At 40.1% G+C, this 20,300-nt stretch overlaps 2 protein-coding genes across 2 annotated transcripts in view; both read right to left on the bottom strand.

The window, feature by feature from the left end:
• The window catches only part of enpep (glutamyl aminopeptidase), a 38,977-nt gene extending 38,175 nt beyond the window's left edge, over positions 1-802 (bottom strand). Inside the window, exon 1 of the mRNA XM_084915234.1 lies at positions 38-802. Within this exon, the coding sequence (XP_084771360.1) occupies positions 38-675 (638 nt within the window). The 5' untranslated portion in view covers positions 676-802. The remainder of the gene's footprint in view (positions 1-37) is intronic.
• Positions 803-3,249: 2,447 nt separating this feature from the next.
• Positions 3,250-20,300, bottom strand: part of lrit3b (leucine-rich repeat, immunoglobulin-like and transmembrane domains 3b) — a 21,832-nt gene continuing 4,781 nt past the window's right edge. The window contains exons 2-6 of the mRNA XM_084915724.1: positions 12,286-12,660; positions 12,127-12,212; positions 8,840-9,133; positions 8,699-8,758; positions 3,250-4,518 (exon numbers count right to left, since the gene is read on the bottom strand). Of these exons, the coding sequence (XP_084771850.1) occupies positions 4,148-4,518; positions 8,699-8,758; positions 8,840-9,133; positions 12,127-12,212; positions 12,286-12,660 (1,186 nt within the window). The 3' untranslated portion in view covers positions 3,250-4,147. The remainder of the gene's footprint in view (positions 4,519-8,698; positions 8,759-8,839; positions 9,134-12,126; positions 12,213-12,285; positions 12,661-20,300) is intronic.

Genomic DNA, 20,300 nt, shown 5'->3' on the forward strand with positions numbered 1-20,300 from the left:
GTGTATGTTTGTGACAGAACTGAATCACATGACTTACTTGGTGATTCCATTCTCCATGTAGGTAACTCTGTAGAATCCCACCAAAGAGCCATTGAGCCAACCCTGGAAGTCTAGACTGAGGGTGTACACCTCCCCTGTGTCCAGGACAGGCAGCTCCTCTGTGGCCTCCACCACCACATACTGCTGAGCTTTGTATTCAAAGCAGCTTTTCACTGCCACTTCCCTCTGCCCTCCTTGGCTACTCAGCACCTTCAACCTTGGCAAGGTACTGACAAATGTCTCCCTGATGTGGAGCCAGAGATGACGGGTGGGCTTGGTTACTTCAAGCTGGATATCAACAGTGCCTGTGTAGGTGTCATCCTCTAGGTTTGGCTCCAGGTGCAGATCGTAGTGGACGGGATTCACATAGTCAGGTAAACGGAAATTCCTCCAGTCCCCACTGGAGTCAGTGGAAGGCAGGCAGGGCCCTCTGCCAGGTGAAGGGGGCTGGGTAGGCCCCGCTGTGGGGGCTGGTGTGGTGGTGGCAGCAGGAGTGGTGTTGTTTGATCGCGAGAGACCCACCCCGAGGCCCACTGCCAAACAGCACAACACCACTGTTATACAGATGATGACTGCATGCTTGCGTTGAATAAAGTAACGCTTCTCTGGCTTCTCCATGTTCAAGCTGTCAACCATGGTAACTCCCAAAATGAAAAGTCCACCTGACCAAAAAAAACCCAAAAAACAAAACAAAACACAGCTTTCTAAAGGTAAAGTGTTTAGCTGACCAGAGGTCAGAGCTGCAGGCTTTGGCTGCTGAATTAGCTGTGTGAACTGAATCAAGGCTTGCCTCTGTGGCGCTGAGGGGTGGAGAGAAAATTGAGAAGTGAGGAGTATGAATCTTTCAGACGGCCAGAAATCTGAAGGATTTATTCTGTCCTTTGAGCTTTCAGCGCACCTCCTGTTAAACATCTACAATCTTCCTGTAAATCAGCAGCTAAAGTTTTTTATCAACTATGCTAAGCTGCAAAACTGAACATGTTGTTCTCATGTGAAACTAAACAATACACATGATGCCTACATCTAACATGTGAACCACTGTGCATGTCAAAGTGTTGTCTGGTTTGAATTTGAAGCATCAGAGTCAAATTTCAAAGCGGCTTCAGCGCAGTACAATCTGTCTTCTTACAGTGCATACACTGCAGAAACACTCTATGATCTGGACATGAGTCAGCATGTGGTCTTTGGCCAAAACAGTGATTGCAACAGAGACGTATGTGAAGCCAAAACAATGGTTTTATTGAACTGAGCCACGGTAGAATTTCCACAAATATTCTTCCCCTGCCCAGTTCTGTGAACTCTGGAAAAGACATTACTGAAATATCAATTTCTATCATTTCTGTCCACAGAGATGATGTTTTGACTGGAAAACTAATCACGGTGTAGAATTTTCATTGAAATCAACTACAACTAAGTCTAGGATATTTAAGGGTGTTCATGCACAAATTCCTAATATTAGGAACACACCCAGAGAAATTATGATTACAGTACAAAGTGTGCACTGGAACTACAGTAAGTGTTACGTTTGTTTGTTATAGTTTGTAGTATATAGTACTATAGTTTATAGTGGTAGTAGATAGACATTTTGAAGTGGGGATTTGTCCATTCACACACACACACACAAATCTGGTAGGCTGAATAGCCTCAACCAATGTGTCTTTTGGAAAGTAAAAACTTACAAATACTTGCTGTATTTGCTGTACTTAAGTAGAAATTTCAGGTATCTGTGCTTTACTTGAGTATTTATTTTTCTAGCAACTTTACTTTTACTCCCTCCATTTTTACACAAATATCCGTACTTTCTGCTTCTTACATGTTGAAAGCAGGCTAGTTATTTTAGGTTCAACAGTATCATCCATAGTGTTTATACTCAGGGGTTGAAGTGGGTCGGAAGGAGAGCAGGTGTCCGTCTTCTATAGCTACCTCTATAGAAGAGGAGCGAGTATGAACTGAGTTTTATATTTAGTGTCTCTATCACTTTAAGAGAGTTAACTTCACTCAGCGATCAGGAGAAAGATAAAGACAGGACAGGAGAGGAAGAAGAGAGGTTCGATTTAAAGTGATGTTTGATAAACTGCTAATTTAACGCTTACATGCGATGTCATTATTGGATTTCATATTGTGAAACATCCTGCAAAACTTTGTCTTATTCAAATGTTGCATGAAAATACCGTGTAGTTTTATACTGGGTAGTAAAAAAAGTTGCTTCATTACTGCAACTTTTACTGGACGAGTTTTTAACACCGGTGTCTGTGTTTCTACTTAAGTAAAGAAAGTCTCTACTTTCTCTGGTCTTTTGATTATGTATTTCAAAACCTCCCATAGGTGACTTCAGTGAGCACTTGTGATCTTTGTGAAAGCATGTACTTATTATATTTATGTAAGTGTTTTATAGAAAGTGTTGACGCCAGGACGTTATGTAGTAAGTTTTGTTTCTACTGTAGTTAAAGTGTAAAAAAAAACGTTTAACAAACAACTCATGTGACAGTGAGCATTTTGTGGATTTATTGGCCCTGTTATATCATACAGATAAGACAGTCGTAAATGTAATGGCTCCCTTATCCTTGAACTGTGCATAGGATCTGCATAAGAGACAACAATCACTGTCACTCAAAATGTTAATCAGTCATGATTCTTTCATGACGTTTATAAGACGCCATGAACCTTTTGTGTGTCTTATTTTTCACAGACATAAATCTGTTGGGCTCAGGTACAGCATGTTTTACCATGACCCTCACCAGGATTATCACAATGAGCTTATAGTGCAGACAGTGAAGTAAAAGGTGTGATATGGAGCTGCATGAGTGAATAAGGCTGAGAGAGATTAGATTAAAATGCTTCAGTGGATGGCTGTTGATACACTGTACAGGCACAGGCTGACGCCATGATTGCCAGTCATCAATATAATAATAAGCATACTGCCAAAATGACAACATGGTTTCTGATGATGAGAACAGCTAAAGTGATGGCTACAAGTCTGTCGCCTGACTCGTGTTCAAAGGAAACCTGTGCTGCATTTTACAGCAAAACATAGAGATACTTTGGTAAAAAACACAAAAGGTTTTTGACGCTAGAAGTCAACATAGCGTTCTCTCTGTCTTCTTCCACATGTTCAGGTTCTAATGCATATGTTGCCGACACCAGCACAAACAGGCCTGACTGTGAAGAGCAGTCAGGGCCTCCTGGCAGCACCTATGAGACCGGAGATTGGCTGCATGCAGTCTGTTCCAAGTTCTCTGGGTAGAGACCCGTTGGCCATATTGTCCTGCAAACTTTGACTGCAACTCTGTAGAAGACTGCCTATGGTTCCTAAGTGCTGACAGGGTAAAGAAAAAATGGTGGGAGGCCCACTTTCCAGCCCCTCTCTGGCATGCCCCATTATATGTAACTTAGCCTTATATTTGGTACTAGGGCTCCCTCCACATCATGCTGCATCTTGGTTTTGAAGCATGCCAGGTTGAATTCGCCCCATGACATGGGCCCTAGCGTTTTCAGTCAAAGATGTCTTGCTTGGAGAAGACAAAACTGACCACTGTAGCAGGGTCCATGCTCACATATGCTGCTAATCTGGTACAAATCAGGCACCTGGTTGTCAGCGCCTGGGGTACCAAAAGCTCAAAACAAGAGTCAATAGCAGAATAAGGTGTTTGACACTGCAGGGAAGCCTTGTGAAGTTTTTCATGGGTGCATCCCTCAAACTTAACTCTGCTGCTCAACTCGAAAATGCATTTTCCTTATAAATGTGGCACCATTTAAAGGGAATAAACAGGCTTTTCCCCTGTATAAGATTTATTGCCAAGAACACAAACAGACACATTTTGAAATTTGAACTGAATAAAACTTTTTTTCACAAAAATGCAGACTGCATCACAGAAACAACACGCACATTTTTGTCTTATGTTTTTATTTAGCGAGTAATTCACATTAACTGCTGCAACACTAGAGCTTTAACAAACAGTAACGTTTATTTCCTTTATTTTCCCACCGTCATGACCTCCGCTCTGTAACAAACACTGAGAAACTTCAGCAACAGTAAATCAGATTACAATGGTCAGGTAGCCACAGACTAGATCTATATTATGTTCCTTTCTCTTTGCATCTGCTGATTTCATTTAGTATTTTCTAACGTACTCATCTGCTCCAAAAAAGTCACGAGGCTTTGAGGTTTCTTGGCCTGGTTACTGGAAAATGGTGTGATACTTGATAGTATCTGATTATCCTTCACTGAGGGGACGTTGGTGATAGCTGAGATCTGGTATGGTTTCCTGTACTTTGATGGGGATTTGGAGGAAATCTTTCTGGACTTCTTTGGAAGATGGGGTAGTTTTGTGATTCCCATGACTTTCAGTTTAATCAGGGCTTCAGAAATTCCTGCCATGTTCCGGGCTTGGCAGCGATATTCACCAGCATCCTTGTATGATAACCCGTTCAGGCTGATAATCGACCAGCGGACCCCCACCCGCGGAGATTCCTGCATAACTGGAACAGACAGAGTTGTACAATCTTAGCTCTCGGCACCCTACATTTAGCTTTTTGCTTTTAACTTAAAAGAGTACCTTACAAAGGAAGTCTTACAGGCCTGGGTACTCCTGAGTCCCTAACAAACCAGAGACCCAAAGAAACTTTGGAGTTACACATAATGTTACACATTAAAACAAGATGTAGTTAAAAACTTTGGGAATGAGCTTATAAAATCAAACGTTTCACTTGATTAAAATTTGGCCCATCTCATGTTCAAAATTATTTTCTCATGCACCTCTGGGCTGTTTTCATTGTGCATTCCATGTGTAGCTCTCTCAATGGAAGTCCTGTTCTGGGTGCTTGCACTTGTGCTTCTGTGATGGATGGATGGATGAGTGGTGAGTAAGAAAATATTATGTCTGTGTGGCCAAAGTCTCCTGTACTTCTGATGCAGTCAATCCAGCTCACAATAGCCACATAGTTCAGCTCATTTCTAGTGAATATTCTCTTGCAAGTGCCTCCGAGGGTTACAACAGAGCCCAATCCTGTGAATCTGATCCAACTTTAGCTTTAGAATTTTAGGAATTTTTCATATTATTAAAAATGCTTTGCTGTAGCAGAAACCCAGTTCTCATCGCCACCAAAGAATCATCCATCCATGTTCTTACACAACATGAAGATCATCTCGAACGGGAGATTATTTCAATCACTACTGTTGGTAATGCATAACTGTACTCATTGTACATTTCATTGTGTTTCTATATAATATTAATTATCCTGAGTCAATGTGTCACATCTCTGTCACAGAGATTTGTTTAGAAACAAGTTTGTTCCATCTGCTATGTTGTAAGTTGTATTGTGATCACTACTGAACCGCTGTTGTTACTATGGTACAGTTATTTTGTTTGTAGCTTGCTTGTTATGCTGTCGTGCTGTGTGCAATAGTATTTTATTGTTTATTTTGTAGTTTATAACCTAGAAGTATAAGTTAAGGAAAAGACATTTTGTAATATTTACTTTATGTCTGTTTTTAGTTTTATGGGGAAAAAGATGTCAACCATTGGACTAACAACGAAGTAAAAATCCCTGAACTTACTTCTGCCTCCAACATTCGTTGAAGTCGTTAGCTGTCAAAGAGTTATGGTAGTCATGTGACTGAACTTATGATAAATCCTGCTGAAGTAAAATAGCATAAACTGCATGAAACATGAAAACTATATTCATATGTGATGGAGTTACTGATAAATCGTGTGAAAGTACAACATAGAAAAGGACAAAATGAAATGATGTGATTTTAATGAAGTAACCTCCTCCTTAGTTAAAGTAGGTGAAAACTCAGAGAGAGAGAGAGAGGCTGGACATTGGTTGACTGCATATCAACAATGACTGGAGAGAGAAAGAGAGGGAGGAGGGAGAAGGGGAGAAACTATATAACAACCCCATGCAGACAGAGTAAGTTGTCCTTCCTCTAGTTCTTGCGATGTTCAAGAAACAGGGCCTGAAGATCTGGCCCTGGGAGTCCACAGATTAAATTAAACAGTACTTTTCACACTAAGGAGATACTAGTGTCAGGCTGATCCATGCTCCAGTCCAATTCTCCTACCCACATTTCCTTGACCTCAGTGATGTTTTTATTGAAGTCAAGAAAAAGAGGTTAGAAATAGGAGTCGGGAAACAGGGGAGACTTTGAGGCACACCCTCGGGCCAGTCGGAAAGGTGATTGGGGCAGAGAGGAAACATCTGGAAACACAGCTGAAACTCCTCAGGAAAGCAAGACAAGAGAAGCAAAACTAAACACAGTGCACCTGAGACCAAAGACTGATAATCTGTGTTTGGACTTCTTTAGCTTTTTCATTTGCTTTTTCAAAGGATGTAGACTGATGCACTAAGCTAACAAACAAAGAAAAAAACAACACTTAAATGTCCAGACATAATCAGTGTTGGTCAAGTTACTTGAAAAAACTAATCAGTAACTAATTACTGATTACTTCCCCCAGAAAGATAGATCTTTCAGCCCAATTCTACTTTTTCTGCATAATCCATCATACAAAATGTAATCAAATGGAAAAGTCTCTTTTTAAAACTTGTTTTATTAGTTTTAATCTTTTAACTTTATGCATCAAGCAAAAATTAAATTCTATGCAACATTCACTGAAATTTGTTTAACATTTAAACCTATTTTCTGCACATTCCAGCACATAAAATAAAAAAAAAATTTGTGTTTACACTCAGTCTTTCAAATAAATGCAAATGAAACACAGCAGAAAATAAGTAAAATCAAAGACTAGCGGTCCTGTTGCTCTATTTTCACCTGTAAAGCAGGAGTGGGGCAGGCGGAGGTTTACCCTGGTGCAGGTGAGCTGCAGCGGTCAGTGGAAAAATACGGCAGTTTCACATTCCCGTGGTAGCGCACTCGGTGCTTGCTCAGAAGTTTAGGGGTTTTTCGCTGTTAAAAGAAGTTTTCTTCCCACGCACAACGGACACTAATGTTTTTGTCACTTTTTATGGAATCAAACTCAAAGTAAGGTCAGTACTTCCACGCTTTAAACGCTGCACGCTCATACTCTCTCCCGCACTCGATATATGATCCATTGTTGATCTGCACACAGCTGTTGCCATGAACGTCGCACTTGCTTACGTCACTGTCATGAGACATTCTCGCAAAAAAATCACGGTTTTAGTAACACAGTAACGCAGCATGCTTACGGGAAAGTATCAGTAATCTAATTACCTTTTTTGCAATAGTAATTCCTTACTTTATGCGTTACTTGAAAAAAGCAATCGGATTACAGTAACACATTACGCGTTACTGCCCATCTCTGGACATAATACTCGTCTCAGGAACAAAATATAATAAAACACACACACCTTCCTTCATTTGACCTCACAGCCATTGCTTAATTGTAATGTTAAACTGTACAGTGACAGGGGAGAAGTAATTTACTTGTTTAACACAACTTCCTAAATCATACTTATTTAACAAAAATAATGAATGGTATTTGTGGCGCGGGTGTGGTCTCTGGCCCACTGCAGAGGAGGGGTGGCACAGTGAGCTCCCGGGGCGGCGCGGAGGCGGGGCTGAACAGGTGTTTGGGACGAATGACTGATTGTGACTCTTCTTATGTTTCGGTGACAGTCGAGGAGAGAGAGCGGAGTGACCACTGAGCGGGAGTGTCTGTGTCCCGCGCTTCTAAGCCGAAACCACAGCTATATTAAAATAAGTGTGTGTCACCATGCCCACGGTGTGTGTGTGCAAGTGTTGGGGTCCGACGTCACAGTGTTTAAATTATTTCAAAAACTTTATTTGTTTGTCAGTGTCAGTGAGTTTTTGGATGTCTATGTTATGAGACAGGGAGGGCTTTCATGGCTTTCATCTGGGGTCCTAAGATCCACAAAAATATTTTAATTAAAACAGGCTAGTAACATCTTGTAACATGTTTTTTGACTAAATTCATCATGATATCTACTACTCATTACAACTATGAGGAGAGCCAAAAACTACGTAGGTTCAAATATTTAATAAATATGAATTTAAAAAGTCCAAACACAGAAACTCTGAGTCAGACTATGACAGCTCTGCTCTCAGCTTTATGATAATAATGTACATTGTGCACGTCTTCCTATTAAAACAGGGACTTTTCTTTTATGTAGGCAAGTTAGCTGATCTGCATATCAGGTGATGCTGCAGAGTAAACCCCATTGCTACTTCTACTATTACTTTTGATATTAATTATTAGTGGTAGTAATCATAATATTTCCAGTGCTGTAGTAAAGTAGTGTACAAGATTACTTTCTGCAGTGAATAAATAAAAAAGTAATAAAGGCCATAATATTGACATTTTAAATTCATCAGTAATGATCCACTTAAAATTCCCAATCTTTAAATTTAGTGCATCGCAGTACTGAGTCTCACATGCATTAATGTCCTCTGACACCGGTATTAACTGTCAGTTGTTCAAAACTATTGCAACCATGGAGTTAGGGAACCAAGGGATAAAAACTGGGGAAAAACAGTCAGAACAATGAAACAGCCTACCTACAGAAACTGAAGTGTTCACTACACTTCAGTTCTAAATACTTTAAATACCTTCTCCGTTATGGATGCAAATACAGATACAGTACTTTAAGTAGTAAGGGAATCTGAAGCACTGTATGAAATAAAAATGTTTATTAGAAGCGACAAAGCACCTGCACTTACAACTCTCCAAAATCCTAGGCAGCTGTTCAGAGTTGTCAAGGTTGTCTTGTTGGCAACAATCTGTACAGAAAAACAAATCACAGCATGACTCAACTATTTCTCAAATGTTAGTGACATTACTTGACACCCGAGACAGCTTACTTGTGTAGGTTGAGGTTTTAATCCAAGTCAGTGTTGGCGTTGGGTAGCCAGTGGCATCACAACGTAGGATTACATTGCTGCCCATTGGGGAAATTACCCTGGTGGCCGCAGGCTGGACTGAAGGCCTCATACAGCGGGACAGCTCAGCTTGGGTCTGCAGCAACTCTGACTGACTCAGAGACTTACTGCACATCAGCAACTGGTCCATAAGAACTACAGTACTCCCCAGGGTCATGGACAAAGACATCAGCATGGAGATCTGGCAGTCACACAACCAGGGATTGTCATGGAGACCTGGGTATCCAAGACAGTTTAACTTATTCACATTTAATGTCATTTGTTATTGTTTATTTAACCTTCATTTAACCAGGTTAGTCCTACTGAGATCGAGGGAAACCTGGCCAAGATTGCAGAAACATAGATACTTAGAACTTTAACCTCACGCCTTGTTTTGGTCAGGTCATTATGGTTAACCTTGTCTATGTGCAAGTGTTTTATACAATACAACTTTACAATACAACTTTATTTGTATAGCGCATTTAAAACCAGCGGTACACCAAAGTGCTTTACAGTAATACAATAATTTAGAGAAAGGAAACAATAACAGGGAATAAATACACCAACAGGTGGAGAGCACTAATTAGCCGCAGCGCAGTGAAAATATGTAAAAGAAAATACAAACACAACTCGACAAGGAGACTATTCAGCAATAAAATTAAATAAAATGATTAAAACTACATAAAAGAACACTTGTGGGATACAGACACTAACTAGGGAAGGCTGGATTGAATAAAAAGGTTTTCAACCATGATTTAAAAGATTGAACTGATTCAGACGCACGAATAGTAGTAGGAAGATTATTCCAGAGTGCAGCTGTGGCAAAAGCACGATCCCCTCTGGTCTTCAACCGTGCCCTAGGCTGTACTAAGGGCAATTGGCCCGTTGATCTCTCTGCTCTACTAGGAGTGTACAAGCTGAGAAGTTCAACAAGATAGCTGGGAGCAATGTTATTTATAATTTTAAAGGTAAGTAATAGTATTTTAAAATCAATACGGTATTTGATGGGAAGCCAATGCAGGTCAGCGAGGATAGGGGTGATAGAATCAAACCTGCCAGTTCCAGTTAAGAGGCGTGCCGCCGCATTTTGAACAAGCTGCAGCCTGCGGAGAAGGGTAGATTGGAGGCCAAAATAGAGAGAGTTACAGTAGTTTAATCTAGAGGTAATAAAGGCATAGATAAGTTTCTCAAGATCCTTACAGGGCATGTAAAGCTTGGCCTTGGCAATTTGGTGTAATTGGTAAAAGCTAGATTTAACTACAGTGGAGACTTGTTTATCGAGTTTAAAAGAACTGTCCAAGAGAACACCCAGGTCGCTTGCAGTGTCAGAAAGAAAGGTAGCAAACAGCCCAAGTGAGCCTGTTAGTTGGCCCCTAGGAATATGGCTGTCGAAAAAAACAATTTCCATTTTCTTTTCCTTTAAAATGAGTGCGTTACTCAATAAGCAATCCTTAACTTCTCTCTTACAATCAAAAACCAGTGTAGTGACGATAAGACATCCTCAGTCAGATGAAAGTAAATTTGAATATCATCTGCGTAACAGTGAAAGGAAATTTGATATTTTTCAAAGATGCGACCTAGAGGTAACAAATACAAAGAAAACAACATAGGGCCCAACACAGACCCTTGGGGCACACCACAGGAAAAGGGGGCAACAGAGGAAGAGTAACTTCCCATCGTAGCAGCGACGGACCTTTCAGAAAGGTACGTCCAACTTCAGAAAGGTAACCAACTAAGAGCACTACCCTTAATGCCTACCATGTGCTCTAGCCTCGTTAAAAGGATACTGTGGTCCACTAAATCAAACGCTGAGGACAAATCAAATACAACTAAAACCGCTGAGCGCCCTGAATCAGCGATTAAAAGGAGGCCATTGAAGACTCTCAACAATGCCGTTTCCAGACTATGACGTGTTTGAACCCAGACTGGGATTTATCAGTGATGCTATTCACATCTAGATAGGCCTGTAGTTGCAAAAGGACAATTTTCTCGAGAATTTTAGCCAAAAAAGGAAGTTTGGAAATCGGCCTATAGTTTGCAGGGTCATTTTGGTCAAGGCTACTTTTTTTAAGAACAGGTTGTACTACCACATGTAGTATGTTACAAGAGTAAGTTTGATGTTGTTCTGACTGTAATTTATTCCAAGCATTTATTGCCAGAAATCTGCATGCTTCCCAATTCAGTCGGTATTCTGGGGACTACAAATTGCAGAACATCCATAGATCTGTGATTTTAACTTTCATGTTTCCAACAAGATGTTTCCAAGATTAGTTTTATAAATATTGAATAATAATGGGACGCTCTTTTTTACTTACAATACTTTGACTTACGATACCTTGAATGACTCCTCTATCTGTACAACTGCCTGTGAGATCATTTGCAAACCACTCAAGTGCTGGTTGAGAAAAAACAATGGTTGATAAGCCAGTATCAAATAAACGACACTGCTTCTTATCAAGAGTTTCGGTTATATCATTTATGACCTTGAGCAGTAGCAGTACAGCAACAGCAGCAGTACTGTGATTTTTTATGGAAACCTGACTAAAAGGAGACAAGATGGAGTTAATGGCCAGAAAATCTTTAACCTTATTACTGACCAGAGATTCAAGCACTTTACCAGAACTGAGAGTTTAGAGATCCATCTATAATTATTTAAAATACTAGGTTCACTTTTCTTTTAATAGAGGAGCAACAATGGCAGATTTGCAATCCGAAAGAACTTTATTTGTAACCAAGTAGGTTGAAAATGTGACACAGTGGTCCAATTATAGTTTCAGCTGCTAGTTTTAGGAGAGCTGGTTTTCAAGGATTAAGTTCTTTTAGCCCTCATAACCTCTGTTGTTGTAAAGGGAGTCAAATTAAAAACCTGGGTACTGCTACTGCTTCTTTCAGTCGAATTGTCAGAATTAAATTAAAAAAAAACAGAAAAAAAAATTATTAAAGAAGTATACTAGATGGAAAATTAACTAGATTATGACAAGATAATAAAAACTTTATGGCCATCCAGAATTTCTTTGAATTTTTAAGGCACTCTGTTGCAGAAAAATAAAATTCAAGTAAAAGTACATTTGTTGTGGGCAGTCTATCCTTTTACTGGTACCATGTGTTAGTAAAACTATCCCTTAATGTGCATTTCACTCACTTTTTTGACTTAATGATGACCACAACTAATAGATATCAACTGCACAATAAAAGATTATGTCTTACTATTGCTCCAAAACATACTGTACCCAAAATTCTCCTTTCCACTTGCCCTTCACTTTGTCCTGGAAGAGGAAACCAAAGATCCAGCAGCTCAGCTGGTAATATAGTCAACCTATTGATAGAAAAGGCAAAGAGAACTGAAAACTTGAGCAAATCTGTTTAAGATTTTGTGAAATTGGACCAACCTGTTGCTGGACAGATCCAGATATGTGATGTTAGGAAGGAAGAGAGCAGCATGGGCTGGAAGACTGGACAAACGATTGTTATGTAGACCCAGAGTCTGGAGACGGGGCATGTCTCTGAGTCCCTCCCAGGGAAAGGATGTTAGGAGGTTCCCATCAAGACGGAGCTCTCGCAGGGCTTTCAGGTTGACAAAGCTGCTTGGGTGGATCAGTGTTATTGAGTTATAAGTTAGCCATAAGAACCGCAGCTCTGACAGGTTGTAGAAGGCTGCCCTGGACACCTTGGAGATCGGCGTCTTTTCTAGACGAAGTTTGACCGTGTCAGCTGGGACACTAATGGGAACAGCTGTGATTCCAGGGTCACTGCACTGGACCAACCTGATGAGTTAAAAACAGGAGTAAAGTCTGAATGAATAAATCGTATACAAACAGGCAGATAAAACATTATGATCTGTAGTGACAGTAGGGAACAAGTTAAGGCTTGAGAGGTGGAGGTGTGCACAGGAAGAAGCAAGACAAAAAGCAAGTCAAGTGCAAGTGTGAATGAGAGAGAGGTGGAATAGAGGTAATGGACTGGTTCTTATATAGCTCTTTTCTACTCAAAGCACTCATAGTACTCATTCATCCATTCACACCTATTCATTCAAGCACTTTTTTCTATGCTTTTTCTATTTAAGTGCTTTCTGTCACGGCACTGGATCGGTGTCCCAGTGTTTGTGTTTTTGGTTTACTGTTCTTTGATTATTGTTATTCATGGTTTTGATTATCTTTGTCTTAGGTTCTTCGTGATCGTACTTCTCTCTCCCTCAGTGTATAGACTCTATCTCCATGTTTTCTCAGTGCCTTTCCTGTGTTCCTCGCTTCATGTCGAGTCACCCTTGTCTCTGTGTTCATTCATCCCCTGTCCGTCATGTCTCCTTGTGAAGTCCGTGTCTCTGTGCCTGTCTTATGTTTCCTGTTTTACTTTGACAGTCTCGTGTCCTGTCTTCAGTGTTTTCAGTTTTGCTTCCTCCCCATCTTATTATGTCAGATTAGTCCCAGTTGTGTTTCCCTCCTGTTTCTCATTCCCTCATTATTCCCTGGTGTATTTAAGGCCTGGGTTTTCCTCTGTCCATTGTCGTGTCATTATACCTCACATTGCTGTGTGTTCCCCTTCTTGCTCCTGGTAAGTCCTAGTTCTCTGTTTCTGGCTTAGTTTCCTAGTTTTGAGTTCCGTGTTTCTAGTTTCTAGTTTCTAGTTTTCTTAGTTCTTTTTTGGAGATCTTGATTCAGCAATAAAGCTGCCTCCCTTGGTTTATTCCTTTGTTTTTGAGTCCTGCATTTGGGTCCTATTCTGCCTGCCACACCACACTAGCCATCACAGAATGATGCAACACTGATCTAGTTAAACTTTTTAGCCCTGTGGCTATGAAATTAGTAACAATGTAACAGACTTAAAGTTAGGTCCACTCCTAATAAGTCTTTGTTTTCTCCATCTCTCCCAATCACAAGACCTTTTAATCAACAGCAATGCTGACTTCTGGACTCAAATCTGCAATAACACTTTCAACTGCATCAAAAACACAAACTTACAACTCATGGCACACTGCACAGGTGACAGATTACACAAAGTACGATTTACTGAATTAAACAAATTTACATTCTACTCTCAAAACACCCCTGATACTTACTTGCATGCCATTTGGCACTGCACCCCAGTTAGACACTTTTAAATTCAAATTATGGATCATCTCTCACATGTATCTTAGGTGACTTATCTATGCAATTGCAAGGTTAGTACACTTTTGTTCCATTTACACCTCTAATTATCACCAAGAAGGTCATCCTCGTAAACTGTAAGTAAAAAAACTTTATAACAATAAAGCAATGGAAAAATCTCCTAACAGACTATTTATATCTCTAAAAGCTTGAATTCAGGAGACAGACAGATTAGGCTTAAAACGTTCCTTTTTGTACATAGTAAGAGCCAGAACAGATGACCCTGAATCCTCCTTTAGTTATGCTGCCCTAGGCTAATGCCATCTTCCAACGATGCGCTGTTTCTTCCTCACTCACTTTTTTCACTCATTATGTGCTTATACACCAATTTGAATTTAATCATAAGTTATTATTCATCTCTGGCTCTCCACAGTATGTCTTCTTCCCCTCATCCCAACAGGTCATAGCAGATGGCCCCGCCCCTCCCTGAGCCTGGTTCTCCCACAGGTTTCTTATTGTTGAAAGGGAGAGTTTCCTCATTTTTCAATCTAATTGTTGGGGTTTTGTCTTTATTATTGTAGGACTTTTACCCTACAATATAAAGTGCTTTGCGTGATTGTTATTGTGATTTGACGTGATATAAATAAAGTATTAAAGTATTTGTACTTCATTACTTCCTACGACTGCTGCTAAATATAGCAAGTCATAGTCCAAAAACAAGTATTGAAGCCAAAGATTTAAAACACAAGCACACAAAACCATGAGCTGTGCTTGTTGTGCTCTTGCGATCAGGCTTCTCTGATAAAACAGCACAATGCATGCAATTAAGAAAGTTGAGCAGATATTCTTTTACTTCTAGCAATCAGACTAATTTAGCAAGCTAGCATTAAGCTTAAACCCACAAGATAAAACTGCAGTTGAACTCAAACCTCTGCGGGACTCACACGGGATGCAAGAAACTATGTCACACAGTGAAACTGAAGAAAGAAAATGAAAGCTTGAAATACCAAAATAATGAAATAAAGAAAAAGATAACTGAACTCCAGAGTATTGCAATTCACTACTGAGAACACCAAAAGCCAGACTGAAGTAGAGTTGTTCCTGATGCTAACACAACAGCCTGGCAGGTGCAGTAGATGTGGCAAGTTAGGAAAAAGAACTATTGTCAATGTGTGATCATCTCTAGAACTGCAGGGGATTTCACAGATATTCACAGATATTCAAGAGAGTGAATATCTGAAGAAGAATTGCTGACAGGTGATAATGAGGCTCAGAGTCAACTTTGGCCAGGGGTGGAGAAAGCTGGGCAAATGAGCAAGAAGGCATACTTCAGTGAAGCAAGAGCCTTTACTGATGGCAAAGAACTAAAGACCTAAAATATAAATGGTATATTCTATAAATCAAGGACAATCAGTATAAAAGAACACTATTCGTAAACAGTTGACTGGAATAATAACTGATTTCATTATATAGTAATTGTTCTGCTGCACTTATTTTACTTATTTTACTATTTTCAATGCAACTTTTTCAAATTAATTTGTTTAACATATGTTCCTTTTTAGGAAATACTTTCAGAATATACCATAAAATGGGTTATACTTAACAAATATGTAAAATATACCATTAAGTATAAGCAAAATCAGTTAAAAACAACATCATTTAACCTCCCTACGCCATTTGGTATACTTGAGGCTTGTTACTGTCATTGGTGACATCCTGCTCTGTGATATATTCCATATTTATCAAGGTTTCTAACTCAAAGGTTCGTTTTTCTTTACATACTAGCAATTATTGATAATGTTACTTTGATAACAATATGCAGCCGTCATGAGATTTCTGCTATGTGAAGAACCGATCTGCTTACCGTTGATCATTACAGTTTTATTACGTTTTATTATCTTTATGTCAGTTTCAGTGTTCTCAATTAATACCAGACGTATTAGGAATCTGCTAAAAAGAAAGGCTCCATTTCTTATTGCCAATAAAAAAGTGCTGACTGTTGAATATTATTCAGGAAACCCGTGCATGTTCAGAAGATGCTTCATTTTGGAGAAATCGATGGGGAAATGATATTTGTTGTTCTTTTGGTACAAAATGATCAGCAGGTGTCGCTATTTTAAAAGGAAAATATTAACACTCTCAATGATAACCCTTAGTTATCTTCCTATGTTGCCCAGTTTTATCAAAAGATGTATTCTTGATGTAACAAACACCCAGTGCAGAACATTTCTTAGGGAAATTACAACATAATAACAGGTAAACTCACAAGGAATTTAAAGAAACATGCAACACGAAGGCCTGCCTGAAATAACCAATTCCATAAGAAACCCTAAGACAACAAATCACCAGGCAATGACAGATTAACAGGAGAAGTTTACAAAACATTCATCACGGCTCAAGAATCAACTGATAAACAAGGAACTTCCAACATCATCACAACAAAGAGTGATTACACATATTACAAAACTGAATAACTGGAAGCCAATTAGTTTACTAAATAATGATGCAGAAACATTTGCCTATAATCTTTGCAAAGAGACTGAAAAAGGCCACAAAATAATTGATGAAGAACAATTTGGATTCGTAAAGGGAGACATATCAGCAATAACATTAGTCTTCTATTAGACAGTTCAGTTAAGCTGTCTCATGGAACCTCTAAAAGTTTGATTGGTATAAGACAAAGACGCCTGATGGCACCTTCTCTATTCTTGTTAGCAATACATATAATGGCGCATTACGATGAATGATTGTTTTGGGCACCAGTTTTTGGAAAACAGTTCAAACTGTCCTAAAGGATTATCTTGCTTTAGGATGAACCCCTGAGCAACTGAGCAACTTCATGCAGCACCAAAACAGCCCCAGACCATCACACTTCCTCCTCCACGTTTGACAGTTGATGACACACACTGTGGATCCATCCTTTCACCTACTCGACGACAAAGATCCTGTGTGATGAACTGAAGATTTCACGTTTGATCCATCAGTCCATAATACCTTCTTCCAGTCTTCAGCAGTCCAGTGTTGGTGTTTCATGGTACAGACAAGCCTCTTTGTCTTGCCTGGCTTTCTCTCTGCAACTCGTCCTGTCAAACCTGCAGCTCGAAGTCTTCTCTTCACAGCTGAAACTGAGACTTTCTTACTACGAGCACTGTTAAGCTGCTTGAAGCTGTTGTCCTGTGAGCCGCCATCACATGACCTGATTCAGTCGTGTCTCTGGGTCTGCAGACCTCTTCCTGTCACAGTTTGTTTCATAGTGCAGAAGGAAACTGGACTCACTGACACTTTGACTTTCTTTGCAGTCTCTCTGTAGGACAGGCCTACATTTATAAGAGTTATGATGGTCTGTGTCTCTTCCATTGTTAATTGCCTTTTTCTCACCCTGTTTGTACCAACACACTACTTTCTGCAGTACAATACTGTTCAGCTGATGCTGACAAGGGTACCACAGTGTGTTCAACACTGCTTTATGCAGACAGAGGGGCTGTAAGTAATCCAGAAAAGTTGGAACACCTGTAGGAATTAGTAGCACCAGCTTTCAAGGCTTGATCAACCTCCATTGCTGGAGAACAGCTTTAAACTGTTAAATCACGTTGTGTTCCCTAAAAAAGGCCTTTTTTTATTATTCTGAAATGTATGTTATATTTCAGTTTGGGGTAACCTTAGCTTTTTTTAACCTCTGGCAGTTCACCACTTACCTTTGTACCATTTCAAGCTGTTCATTGGACTTGAACAACTTGAACTGCAATAAATAACTGGAAAAATTGGGGTGTTCTAAAACTTTTGACCAGTAGTGTATGTAAATCAATTCTATTCCCACTGAAGGAATGTAATATAACAAATGTAAATGGCATCACTGTTGAACATACTGTAACCTGACCAAGATGGCAGCAGCATGTCTTCTTGTTGAATGTTTAATGAATTTTAGTGCCTTTTTTCAACAAGGTTTTTAAGGGTTATTTAAATTATTCAGTAAATTTTTGGAAAAGTGGCCTATTTTGAGGCCTTGTGTTACTAACAGAAGTCGTCTGCTGTCGGCCGGAGCCATCTGCACCACACCAAGGCCTGTGTTGCTAGCAAGAGTCATCTGCTTTGCACCAGGGCCTGAGCTGCTGGCTGGAGCCTTACTTGCCATTCTAGGTTTGTGCAGCTTGCGGACATATACTTAATTCTGCGTCAACAATTGTTGTGTGTTATGGATAATAGCTCTTTTTGTAACTTTATTTTGCGTATTGGTTGTGGGGGACTTTGAGACACTCAATTTTTTTAGGGCAAGCACATATAAGAGTGTGCTCAGTCTGCGAGACAATGTCCCAAGGTCCACATGTATTATTGCTGCTGTACAATCTCCAATTCATTTGGCACATGACATTCATCATCTGATTTACCCAAAGATTTACCTCAACATCAATATCTTCTTGCTTTGTACGATTACCTTGCAAGCTATGAAACATTCTGTTTAGTTTCAACATTCCGAAAGTCAAATACAGGCCTATTGTTACAAAGCAGAGCCTGCTGATTGTCTTACTACTGCTTTTATCTGGTAATGTGCAACTTAACCCGTGACCAGTGTGTGGACGACATGTGCCGGGTTATCCTAGAACATTTGAGGCTTGTTCGAGAACATGACCGCCATCGTTTCTGAGGAGGCTTGATGGGGCCTGAAGATCAGACCATTGTGTAGGCCAGGCATAGGTCTCATTGGGACAAGAATGCTGGAGATGTGGGCTGCTGGGACACTACAGACAGCGCTGGAGCCATTCAGATATATTGCCTCAATCTTCTGAAAACAAGGAGAGAGGCTGAAACCACTTCTCTCATGAGCCTGGTCAAAGAACGAGACGGGGCCATGAGATGGAGCTGGAGTTGCCAAATTTGACCATTCCATCCTCTGCGTTTGCATACTGCATATGCTCCCACCTACTTAAATGATGTCAACAGTCATAGTAAGGGGTCTAAGGAGCTTGGGATGGAAAAGACTTCTTTAAGTTTCTTGAAGACGTTTCACCTCTCATCCAAGAAGCTTCTTCAGTTCTAAGAGCAACTGGTGGAGAGTCCCAGATTTTCTAAAAATTAAAACTTAATGAAGTCCAGACAATTTTCTTTCCAAGCTCCTTAGACTACGATGACCTGGATGACTGAGAACCTTCAAAGACATCCATAGTGATGCCTGTGCGGAGCATGTGCGAGTGGCCGCAGTCCTGGAGTCATCGAAGCAGGCTGGGCAAAGAGGTTTGCAGTTGGATGGAAGGAGGTACAGTATTTGGGCTAGCATTTGAGGGGGAGGCAGGCACACCCCAAATCAGACAAAACAGCAGATATTGCATCCTGCCCACAAGACCAAAAAAAACAGGTGAGGCATTTCTTGGGGTTGGGTGGTTACTACTGTTGGTTTGTGCCAAACTTTGCAGTGCTCACCAGTCCCTTAACCCAGTGGTTCCCAAGCTTTTTTTGCTAGGCCCCCCTTTGTTTTACAAGAAAAATGTTCGCCCTCCCCGCACGCGCATGCCACAAACACATCCTCCAACCACACACACCCCTATTTTGCTCCATTGCGGTTTATTTCACACCTCAAACATTTAGTAAACAATTAAGCAAATACAAGTAATCTGCAATAAATTACAGGTAGTAAGAAAATAAACTACTAACTCTTTTACGCTGCGTCCGCACCTACACGGGTATTTTTGAAAACGCAGCTGTTTCGTCCACGTAAACGGCGTTTCGAATCACCGAAAACTGAGATTTTTTAAAACTCCTTTTTTGCGTTCACGTGTGGACGAGGAATACAGAGTTCGTCACGCAACGTCAAAGGTATGTGCCTTTTTCCACGCCACGCTGTGCGCCACGTTGTGCGCCACGTTATTGTTTACATGAGATGAATTGCAGAATGGCAGATAGAGACAAAATACTGTTAATCTGACTGTCTGCAGGTTTTAAATGCTTACATAGACACGGTGTGATTATTTTACGTGTAGTTGTTTTTTCCTGTGTAATAATATTCAACATTGCTATCAATACATTTTTCAAAAAATGCTTCTCTGTGCAAAATGGGTTCAAAAACATAAACAGCTGTGGGATCCTGTTTGTCCGCGATTTGAACCGGGGGAACAAATTACGGCAGGATCAGCCTGATATTATTTGTATCCCGCTGTAACTTTACTGTATAAAGAGCTAACATCTCCAAAATGTCAGGAGTAGTTAGTCATTACAACAAGTGTTTGTGAACTAAAAATCAAGAATGTGGGATCCTGTTTGTCCGTGATTTGGAGAGCCCAGTGCTGCTCCCGACGAAGGGAAAACCAATTCTGCAGGGAGACCTACCT

The sequence above is a fragment of the Perissodus microlepis genome, chromosome 19 (genome assembly GCF_051167445.1).
Source record: "Perissodus microlepis isolate ML-2025 ecotype Zambia chromosome 19, ASM5116744v1, whole genome shotgun sequence".
Classification (NCBI taxonomy): Eukaryota; Metazoa; Chordata; class Actinopteri; order Cichliformes; family Cichlidae; genus Perissodus; species Perissodus microlepis.